General features: G+C 68.0%; 1 protein-coding gene across 1 annotated transcript; it reads right to left on the reverse strand.

Moving 5' to 3' along the window:
- Nucleotides 1-195: 195 nt before the first annotated feature.
- Nucleotides 196-9,467, reverse strand: MNEG_0747 (hypothetical protein; the record flags this gene model as incomplete). Its single annotated transcript, XM_014050761.1, has 18 exons — nt 196-752; nt 1,010-1,077; nt 1,614-1,654; nt 1,866-1,918; nt 2,152-2,230; nt 2,469-2,568; nt 2,831-2,955; nt 3,216-4,352; nt 4,655-5,497; nt 5,761-5,999; nt 6,207-6,270; nt 6,553-6,987; nt 7,305-7,514; nt 7,843-7,959; nt 8,220-8,306; nt 8,468-8,566; nt 8,768-8,835; nt 9,461-9,467. The coding sequence occupies 18 exons, from the start codon at nt 9,465-9,467 to the stop codon at nt 196-198; spliced, it is 4,329 nt and encodes a 1,442-aa protein (XP_013906215.1).
- Nucleotides 9,468-11,053: the final 1,586 nt, after the last annotated feature.

Below are 11,053 nucleotides of genomic sequence, written 5' to 3' on the forward strand. Positions count from 1 at the left end.
CCTCCCCCGCCCTGGTTGGGAGCGTGCATGCGCCAGCTGCCCCACCCCCCTGCCGCCCTGCTGCTCGACTGCCTACCCTAGAACAACCGCAACCCTCCTTCCAACAATGGATGCTGAGAGCCTTGCACACGGCTGCCAGCCCCCTCCCGCAGCCGCTGACCATCCCCTATGCATCAGCCGGTCATCCCCAGACAGTCAAAGCGATACCGGCACCCCGCGACCCCGCTCACGCAGGAACGCAAACACCGGCTGCTGCTGCGGGACGCCTCCGCTCAGCACGAACGCCAGCGCGACCGTCGTCTCCCCGACTTCCAGCCCGAGCCGCCGCACCGCGCCGGGCGCGAAAGTGTCGGACACCACCAGCCAGCGGCTCGCGTCGCGCGCGTCGGGGCCGCTGCGGAGCTCAATAAGTCCTGGGCCCGCCAGCTCGCGCCGCACCATGAGCTGGCTTATGCCGCCTGGCGCGCCGGCGCTTGCATCCGCTGCCACTGATTGCGGCGACCCTCCTGCATGGCCCGCCGTGCCGCCCGCCCCGGCCGCGCCGCCGGGCGGCTGGAGGGAGGCGGAGGCGTCCGTGATTGCGATGCAGCGCACGCGGCGCAGGAAGAGCAGCAGCGTGGGCCGCATGTCCTCGAGGCGGCGCCGCAGCGCCGCGGGGCCGCCCTGCAGGTCGGGCCGCAGGGGCAGGACGACAGTCGTGGCGCCGGCGCCGGGCGCGGCGGAGAGCCCCAGCTTGGAGAGCGTGAGCAGGCCTGCGGGTGGGTGTGTGGGTCAGAGTGAGCGCCTAGGAGGGTCTGAAAGGTAGAGGACCTGCAGGGTGCAGGCACCAGTCTATTTGGGCACGATATAGGGAGAAAACTGTGGTGAGAACGGGCACACAAGCTCCCCTGAGCTTGGTCAAAACGGTCAACCCCTTGGTCAACAGACCCGTGCGACTGGCGCGACTCCTGAACCCATTTGGCCCCTGCTCAATGTCTACCAGGGCAGCCGATCCCCTCGGCGCACCCACCTGCCACCTCGTTGCTTGGAGGCTCATTGGCAATGTCGGTCGGCAGCACATAACCAAGGTCAGGGTCACTTCGGGGGGGGGGGTAGGGGTAGGGGTGAGGGGATGAGGGATGCAGAGAGTCAGAGAGGCAGAGAGGCAGAGAGGCAGAGAGGCAGAGAGGCAGAGAGGCAGAGAAGCAGAGAGGCAGGCTGAGGTTCAGGATATTAGGGTGTGAAAGGAGCTGGCAACGGTCAAGTATGCAGGACAGGATGGTGGGGAGGGGTCCAAGGGAGGCGTTCAAGAAAGCAGCGCGGGAGGGGTTGTGGACGGCGTTTGCAGGGAGGGGGTCGGCTGCAGTGTGGAGTGTGAGCAGCATTAGGATATGCGGGTGGTGAAAATTTTGTAGCGAGGAGGGCTGAGGGTGTGAAAGACGGCAAATGGAGGGCTTGACTGCAGAGGCAAATTAAGGCGCAATACGATAGGAATTGGCCGACAAGGAGGCAAACCAAGGCAGCACACAGCCACAATGTTGTTGGCGGCGGCAAGCGGCAATGCACGTGCGTGCTTGCGTGAGCGGCCGCAGGCCGTCCCGCCGCTTGCGCTTGGCCGGGGCCCCGCCTCTCACCGCTCCAGGTCGAAGCGCACATGGTAGCCGGCACTGTGGACCTGCGCGGGCGCAAGGAGCCGCAGAGGGCCGAGTCAATACAACGCGCCTGGAACCCATCCTTGTTGCCCAAGCCAGGCAACGATTGAAGTCCTTCCTCCATAAAGTCTGGTGTTTGGAGCACAGCATGTGTTTGGCGTCCTTCAAATGAGATGAGGGCCAGGGTGAGCCAGAGGGCTGCCTCCCGCAACGGCAAGCGCCCGGCCCGCCAACCTCGGGGCGCGCCGAGATGCTGAACACGCTCTTGAAGCCGATCCCCTTGGCGCCTGGGGAGGCGGCAAATTAGGAGGACCGTGAGAGTCAACAGTGCCCAGCAGGGGTACACACGCAGACTCACGCTGCTGAATTTGAACAGGCATAAGCACAGGTGCGGGCAAAATCACCGCTGTCATGAGGCGGCCTGTGCAAATGCAAGTGGGCAAGGCGGCACAGCTGGAGTGGGGCATTGCGAGCGAATGAGCGTGCCATGCGCGCGGTGCTCGCGACGCGCCGGGCGCACCTGTGTAGCCCGTGACCCCGGCTTTGGTGGAGCGCCCCGCGTCGCACAGGGCGGCCATGTCTGTTGCAGAGTAGCCGACCTGCATGTGGTGCCGGGGGGGAAGCGTGCAGTTTGTAGGGACTAGGAGCCAGCTAGGCTAACGGGAACGATGCAATAGGAGGGCACTCAGTGGGCGGCATGCCTGTCTGCCGAAGCGGCAAGGATAAACAAGGAGCCGTTCGGAACAGAGGGCGTCCATGCAATGATGTCATGCAGTGTTGGGAAGTAGTAGGGAAGACGATCAGGCAACATCCCCTCCCTCTCAACACCGGCCTAACCGTTTCCCCCTGGGCCCCCCGGTGCACCTCGTTGCATGTGAGGACAATGGTGGTGGGCCCGAGCAGCAGCTCCATGGCCGGCATCACGCCCTCAGGGTAGCTGCCAGGAAGGTGCGAGCGTGCGGATGTAATTTGGGGTGGCAAAGCGCCAGTCAGTGGCATTGACTTCGTGGTTGCAACGCTAGGCGACTCAAAGCAAACGCCGACAAGTGGCAATCAAATTTGGAGCGACGGGCAGCACAGGTGCAGCTGCCAGGCAGGAGGCGGTCGGCAGGGAGAGGAGCAACAAAACAACAGCTGCACCGCAGCTAGCTAGGGCAGGAGAGCATCCCTATATCATAACGCATGTTGATGCGACCTACTTGCAGTCGTCTGAGTTCTGCGTGAGCTCAAGCACGAAGTGGGTCTGCTTAGAGTAGAGGTCCTGGGACAGGCGCTTGAGGGTGCGCCCGATCATCTGCCGCTGGTTCTCCGCCACCTGGCCGGCCTGCGGCGCGGCGCGCGGTTCGGGGGCATGTCAGACGCACGGGACTCACATATGGTGCGAGGTGTGGGATTGCGAGCCCCTTGGCTTGCCACAGGCGTGCTGGAGGAGTGCCGCAACGTGGCCGGTCAGAAGACACGTGAGCCCCGCCCAGCGGCCGCAATTCTGCGAGGCGTCACAGAGTGTGGTGCTGGCGTCAACCGCGCAGAGTTCGCTCCTGCTAGGCTCACGACCTGACCGGCCGCCGTCCCTCGCCCGCGCACCTCCCCCCGCATCTCAACGCCGATGCCATACAGCTCCCGCCTGATGCGCGCGACATGCTCGCGGCACGCCGCCTCGCGGCCGCCCGCCGCCACCACGACGGCGCCAGACGCCGCACCGCCGTCGGCTGCGCCGTTGCTGGCTTGCGGCGAGCCGCGCGCCACGGGAGTCGGGGTGCTGCTTTCGGGCACGGCCGCGCCCATGGTGGCGTGTGCTGTCGCGCTGTCAAGCACGCCGGCGTCAGGGCCGACGGATGGCCCCACCTCCGCTCCAGGTCCCGGTTCAAGCTTACGCCCTTGCTGCTGCTCCTGGCCCTCCGTGCCGCCCTCCCCGCCGTCCGCCGCGCTGCCACCACCACCACCACCACGCACGCTGCGCAGCAGCAGCGCCAGCGGATCCCTGCCAGCAGCGCCGACGCCGCTGGCTCCTGCACTGTCGCCGTCCTCCCGCGCGCCGCTGCGGCCATTGCCACTGGCGGCCGCAGCGCCCGCGAAGCTCCCGGCGGCCGCGCCACCCTGCTGCGATGCCGCCTCCATGCAAGACGCACGGCCAGCGCCGCCGCCGTCGCGCGCCGCGGCCGCCTCCGCCGCCGCGCAGCACGCGGCAAAGTCGTCCTGCCACTCCTCAACACCCAATGCAAACCCGAGCGCGTGCAGCAGCGGGCGCGCCGCGGGCAGGCCGACGTGAGTGCCGCCGCCGGCCCCGGCGGCTGCCGCTGCCTCCAGCAGCGCCCTGTGGCCCTCGGAGGCCCCGCCCAGCACCGAATCAAGCGGTTCCACCAGCGCCCTGCCGCCGAGCGCCGCCGCCAGCGGCGCCGGCAGCAGCCGCAGGCACGCGAGCACCGTTTCCGCCGCCGCGCGGCGCGCCGCGTGGCCGATGAGCACCCCCTGCTGGCCCGGTGCACCGCGCGCGCCGCCGCCGCCGGCCGAGCCACCGACTCCCAAGCTCTCGGCTGAGGCCTGGTCATGTGCGGCGGCGGCGGCGGCGCTGCCGCCGCCGTCATCTTGGCTCGCGTCGGCGCCGAGCGCCAGCAGCGCGGCGCGCATATGCGCGGCGATGAGCGCGAGGGGCGCCCTCGCCACGCCCCCTGCCTGGGCGACGAGCGCCAGCAGCTGGGATGTGGCGCCCCTCGCGTCGCCCTGCGGGTCGGTCACATCGCATATGGAGCTCGTCAAGTCTCTCAGGGCATCAAGTATCTGAGGCCACCTCATAGGACAGCAAGCCTTCGGGGTTGGAAGCAGCAGGCTGTGGCGACGCGTGTGCAGCCGCCGGGTGCTGCTGCCCTGCACCCTGCTGGCCTGCGGCAGCTTGTCAAGCGCCAGGCACCCGCCTACCGGCAAGGACCTTTTTGGGCCCAACACCTACGCTCGCCCTATCACTGGCCCACCCAGGCCAAACCCCAGCCCCCATTCCCACCTCCCAGGCCCCACCGCCGCCTGACCTTGATGAGCGACGAGACCAGCAGCTGCTCGTTGGCTTCCGCGGGCACCTTGATCAAGCAGCCGCCCGGCAGCTGCAGTGCTGCGATGCCGAGCCCAGGGCCATGCTCCGACAAAAAGTCGGGCAACGGCCCGCAGGCCGCGCCGAACAGGGCGCCCCAGCCGGTGGCAGCGGAAAGGTCAGCGAGAGCCGGCGCGGCGCGCAGCGCCGCCGCGGCCGCCGCGGCCATCGAGGGCGCCAGGATGTCAGCCGCGGCCGCGCGGGCGGCGGCGGGCGCCCAGAGCGGCCCGACGGACGCGGCCGAGCTGGCGCGGGCGTCGGCGGCGAGCGCGGCGGCACTGATGAGGGGGCCGGCGGCCGGGCCGCCGCCCGCGGCGGCGACCGATGCGGGGGATGCGGCCTGCGCCGCGGCGGTCGAGAGCAGCCGGCGCGCCGGCCCGAAGCCGAGTGCCTCGACGCAGGGGACGCTGTAGTGGCAGCACAGCGCGTCGCACACAGCCCCAAGCGACGCCGCATCCGCCCGGCTCGCCGCGGCAGCCGCAACTGCAGCGGTGCCGCCCGCCGCCTCGGCCGGCGCCGCCGCGTCCAGCGCCTGCAGCGCGACCCTCGCAACGCTCGCCCACTCAGCGCCTGCGCCGGTCGCACCGCCGCCACCGCCGCCACCGGGGCCGCCCCTGCTGGCACCCTGGCGGCCTGTGAGGGCCGCAGACAACGCGTCGTCACCCGCGAGCAGCTGCAGTAGAGAGGCCCCGGGCGGCGCGAGGCCGAGGGCGGCAAACGTCGGGGCGCGCCAGTGCTGCAAGATGGCGTCCTCCAGCGCGGCGAGCGCGTCGATGCCGCAGCCCTGCAGGGGGGGGGGGTGCACGATGGGATCAGGCAGCAGCAGTGAACGATCGATCAGAGGTTGCAGGTTGCATGCTGACCCGTTGATGGGTAGTGGTGACTACACCCCAGTACTAGAGGGACGCAAACCTTTGCTGACAGAATAACAACCTGTGACCCCCAAAGCACCCTCCATCTGCAACCTCATGGACTGTCTGCTGCCAGGGGCTTTATGTGAGTGCGTGGTCCGCCTGTAAACCAAGCAGGCCCTGCCTCCCCACCCACCGCATGCGCCTCCAGCATCATCGACCGCACGTCTTCCAGCGCCGCCCGCGGCCCCGCGGCCCCGCCCCACTCGCCGCCACCGGGCGCCGCGGCGGCCCCAGCACCGCCCTCCGGCCGCGGGCGGGGGCCGTGGGCGTCGTCGGCGGCCGCTTTGTACGCGCGCAGCAGCACCTGGGGCAGGGCATCCTCCCGCCAGTACCTCACCACCGCCTCCAGCCGCGGTGCAGGAAGGGCGCGCTCTGAGCATGCAGGCGCGCAAAAAAAACACCGCCGGGCCAGGGGGTAGGAGGAAGTTGCAGTGGTCGGAACGGCTTTCGCAGGTTGCTCCGATGCGCAGTCAGGGCTGAGAAGAGCAAGGCGTTGGCTGCGACACCCCAATCCACTCAGCCGTCCCCCAGCCGCGCCCGCACGCCCCTCAGCCGTGTGCGCCGCGTCGGGCTGCTCACGTGCCAAGCGCCGCACCAGCACCTCAGCTGCCCCCTTGAACAAGTCCAAGGCAGGGTTGCGGGACTGCGGCGGGCCGATCGCGCGGAGGGTAGGCACGCCACGCCACAACGCGCGGGCGTGGTAGGCGGCAGCGTGCAGGGGGACGAGGTGCCCGGGGGCCCAGCACAAAGTTCCAGGGGTGACCGCCACGCTGAATAGACCCTCCTCAATGGCTAACACGAGGCACACATTTGGGTCACATGCTCACACATGTGCACACAAACACCCACTCGAGCATGCAATAAGGGGGCCGTCTTGCAGCACGCAAGCACCGCGACCGTGACGGCGGCCGCGTGCCAGGCGCACCTGCGCTGACTGTAGGGTTTCCATCATCGGGCGCCACTCCTGGCTCAAAATCTCCAACAGATCCTCCCATGCGACACCGCCCTCCTCGCTGCCATCGTCGCTGCCATCCTCATCATCACTGCTGCTGCCGCTGCTGCTCGCGCTGCTTCTCTCGTCGCCGCTCGATCCGCTGCCCTCACTGCTGCTGCTGCCGCTACCGCTGCTGCTGTTGCTGCTACTGCCGCCGCTGCTGCTACTACTGCTGCCGCTCCCCTTGCCGGCCCCGAACCTCTCCTGCCGGCCCCCGCTGGCGCCAGCCCGCCCCGCAGGCCCCTCTCCATTGTCGGCCGCAACCGCCGCGGCGTGTGGGCGTGGCGTCAGGCCGAGGTCGGCGCGTGACAGCTGGCGGAGCCCAAGTGGCTCCAGGGCGTCGGCCAGGGCGCGGGTCGCGGATCCCTATGGGTGTGTCGGTGTTGCGGTGCAGCGGGCGCGGGCGGTGGTGAAGACGGCAGGCAGCGGGAGGGGCGAGTCGAGCCCGCTCCTCCAGGGGGCAGGCAGGCGTGAGCGTGAGGGCCCAAGGTCTGAGGTGCGTGTCAATGCCTGGGTTTCTAGGACAAGTGAGCGGCTCGCCATTCCGCAGACGGCTGCGTTGTGATGGATCATCCTCAAAATCTATCAAACAGAGGTGACCGGGCAAAATCGGCAGCCGGAGCTTCGACTGGGTGGCGCGGAGCGCCGGCGGTGTGCGGTTGAACGTCGATTCAGGCGCCCACCTGCCTCAGCCAAGCGGCCGCGTGTGTGTCTATAAGCTCCCGCATGCGAGCCTTTGCCGCGTCCCGCTCCCTCTGAACGTCTCGCTCCACAGTCCGCAGCATCTCGGCGCGCGCGGACTTGAGCGCCCGCGTCAGGTCCTCCGCGCGGATGCGGTCTGCGTCCAACGCGCGCTGCTCCGCTTCCCGCAGCTGGTTCGCCACGCGGCGCGACTTGGCGTGGGCGCGCGCAGTGCAGGGGAGGGCCAGGCAGGCGGTGGGGGAGCGGGAAGCAGCGGGCGGGCGGGACGGGTGTGGCAAGGGCTGGACGCGGTAGCGGTGCGCCTCGCCACCCCCGGGGTTTGCAGGGGAGACATGCTGTGGCGTACCAGACGGTGCGCGACGGCGGTGAGCAGGGGCTGCTCTCATGAGGGTGTGTGTGGCTTTCAAAGCGGCCGCCTGACTGTTGCGCAGCAGACGCACGAGACCACCGGCGGCGTGATGGCTGCGGGACAGCCAGCGAGTCTACGACGACCGGCCGGCGGCGGCGCTGGCTGCTTACCTGCCCAATGATGGCCCCGAGGCTCTTGACGAACAGCCCCAGGCCCGTGACGCGCACGCACAGGGCAAGGGGGTCGACGCCGCGCTTGGACGCCAGAGACGCAATGATGTCACGCGCCTGCGGGGCAAAGGGTTTAAGGGCGTGGCGAAGGCGGACGGGCGGTTGAGGTCAGGGATGACAGAATTGGGGTTGCATCAAGAGCCAGAAGTGTCATCATGCATGTCGGCGACAAAACAAGCACCCAGGGTCCAAGCACTCCCCCTCGCGTTTCGTCTAAGCGGACGCAGGGGCCCAAACGGTGCGGGCCAACGTGGCGCGAATGGCATCAGACGCAGTCGCGTGGGACGTCTGACAGGCACCCAGCGTAGGCCGCCCACCTCGACGCGCTTGGCGTTGGGGCCGTACGCGGGCCGCGTGTTGCGCAGCAGCTCCGCCATCTCAGTCACTACTTCCCCTGCGGTCACCTGCCGCCCGCGTGAAGTTTGCAGGTGTCAAAACCCAGCACACCCACCCCATGAGCGACAACCTCTCCGCAAGCACCGACGTCAACGCCAACCCCACCCATCCAGCAACCCCCACTGCCCCGCCTCGGGCTGCCCGCCCGCCCCCACCCTGCGGGCCCCACCTTGGGCACGGCGTCGAGCACCGGCGGCGGCGCGAAATTCGATATGACCAGCGGCTGCTTGAGCAGCGGGCCGAGCTCCAGGGAGGCAAACGAAGGCACCTGGCAGGGAGCAGGGGGTCGAAAACGCGTCGCAGCCGGACGAGGGGGAGAGCGGGCAGTGAAAGAGGAGACGCAGGGCAGGGTGCACACAAGGGTTGAGGCGCGCGGCAAGCGGAAGAGGGGCTCAAAGGAGGGAACGCGGCGGGATGTGGGACCTGGCGCGAGGCAGGGGGCTTGGCGGGGGCGTCGGGCGGTCCTCACCCTCTCTTGCTCGCATATGTATGCCTCAAGGTCATGCAGGGTGGCGACAGGGCTGACGGCCAGGAAGACTGGCGAAATTAAAGAGGCAGAAAGGCGCGCGTGTGGGGTGGGCGCGTAGCGAACGCGAGACGCGGGTTTGGGGTGGCGGTGTGCCGAGGTGGGGGCGGAGCGTCGGGGGTGAGGGGGAGGTGAGGGTGCTGATGTGGACGGCGCGGGAACCACGGGGACGGGGCGCAGTGCCCAGGGGGAGTGACACAAAACAGGAACAACCCAAGTGGTGCGGCTATCTTTTGCTGTCCCAGACCTCGGCACACTGCAAGACCCTCTGCCATTGGGTGGTGGACCTTGCGCACGTGATCTCAAGCCGATGCGTCCTGTCACGCCTTGTTCTGATTTCGAGGCGTGACAGGAGGCACGCCCGCTCCTCCCAGGCACCACCACCTCCTCCCAGGCACCACCCCCCAGGCACCACCACCACCCCCCAGGCACCACCACCCTAGGCGCTGCGGCTCCCTCGCCCCGCCACCGCGGCTGCCGTGGCGGCCACGACCCGGCCCATGTCGCCCCGCGACGCTCACGGCTGGTGTAGACGTGCACCGCCGATTCCAGATCCACGAGCCGCCGGATAGCTGGGAGCTCCCTGGGCTGCCGGGCGCCCGCGACACGCAGCTCGGCCCACGAAGGGGCGCCCACCTGGCATGTCGGAGTGTGCAGGTGTTTGCGATCGTCCACGGCAGGTGAGTGAAGGGAGCGGAGGCAGCAGGACATGCAGGGTCGAGGCGTGACGCGGCGAGAGCCCGGGGGCGAGGGAGAGCCTGGCGTTGTGCAGGTGGGAGGAGAGGAATCCGGGTCCCGAGCGTTAAGGATGCGCCGTTGCTGCAGATGGCAGCAGCTACCAGGACTTGTGTGGAAAAAGCTCCGCGCGCCGCGGCGTTGCAGTTGCAATGCAGTTGTGGGGCGTTGCCCGCCCACCTGCCGCAGCACCGCCATGACCACGCTCCCGCAGCTGACGGCCCGGCCGGCCACGTGCTCCTGCCGCCGCGCGTGCGCCACTAGCTGCTCTGCCTGCTGCTGCGTGAGCCCGCCGGGCTGCGCGGCTGGCGGGCGCGGCGGGGGCTGTGGGGGGGCTGCTGGCTGGGGCTGCCGACCGAGGCCAGGTGGCTGGGGCTGCATCGGAGGCTGTCGGGGCGGCGGCGGCGGCTGCTGCTGCTGTTGCTGCGAGGGCTGCTGTGGCTGCGACGTCGTGGGTTGAGGATAAGGGATGGCCGCAGCAGCTTCAGGCTGATGCGGCCCGCCTGCGCCGCCACGTGGGCCGCGCAGGCCTTCGATGCGCGGCTTCTTTGAGGCGGGAGCCTCGTGTTGTTTGGGCGGCATACTCTCAGCCGCTGCTAGGTGGTTGGCAGCGTCGCTGCGAGGACGCCGCGGGGGGCACTGCGGCACTAATGCACTTGCTGAACACTGTGCGGCGCGCTACCGCTTCGTAAGCGGCTGGGTGGGCTCGGGAAGGGTAAGGCCTAGCAAAGCGCAAAAATCTCTAGCGCCTTTTTCACTTGACGATCCTACGATATATTGTACCGCAGTCGCTCAGTCGCGTGGCTTCTGCAGTCAGCAGTGCCACTCACGGACGACGGGGTTGTCAGGGCTTTGAGGAAGATTCAGAGTATGTAACCTCATAAAACTTGAATGCGACCAGCAATTATCCTTGATAGTGGCAGATCTCGGCGACAGGACTGTGTGATCTGTGCGTCATTGCTTATCAATGCTATGTATACCGTTTAGAGGTGGGTGTAATATTTCGGACTGACTCTTTCCTGGCTCAAGCCCTGGTCGCATGTTCGCTGCGCGGGGGTTGCGGTATGCCTGGTGCTTGCTGCTTTGACCGGTCTGGCCGGGATTGGTGATCAGTGCAAGCTCCAACCCCATCATCAACTTCAACCCCGTTATATCAAACTGTTGTGCAGTTGCGTCCTTGCCATGCACGGGCCTCAAAAAATGCCAGGCCTTCGTACCAAAGGGGGGCCTCGAGCTGCAGGAGTCACCAAAGGTTTCTTCCAGCTGTGTGTTTTGGATGCCAACACCCACAAATCCGCCTGGTTCTAGCCCCTGATTTCTGATTCATGCTTATTGTACAGTTGCATGCCTTTTGGCAACCAAGTTGCATCCACCAACTCCCCAGGGAGACAGCAGATGGTGGCACTCAAACAGCCTTCGGCGGTACGTGGTGCCCATGCACGCAGCATGGGCTGCATGGCAGCAGCGCTCCAGGACGCACAAGGACGTGATGAG

Source organism: Monoraphidium neglectum (assembly GCF_000611645.1).
Source record: "Monoraphidium neglectum strain SAG 48.87 unplaced genomic scaffold scaffold00065, whole genome shotgun sequence".
NCBI classification, from domain to species: Eukaryota; Viridiplantae; Chlorophyta; class Chlorophyceae; order Sphaeropleales; family Selenastraceae; genus Monoraphidium; species Monoraphidium neglectum.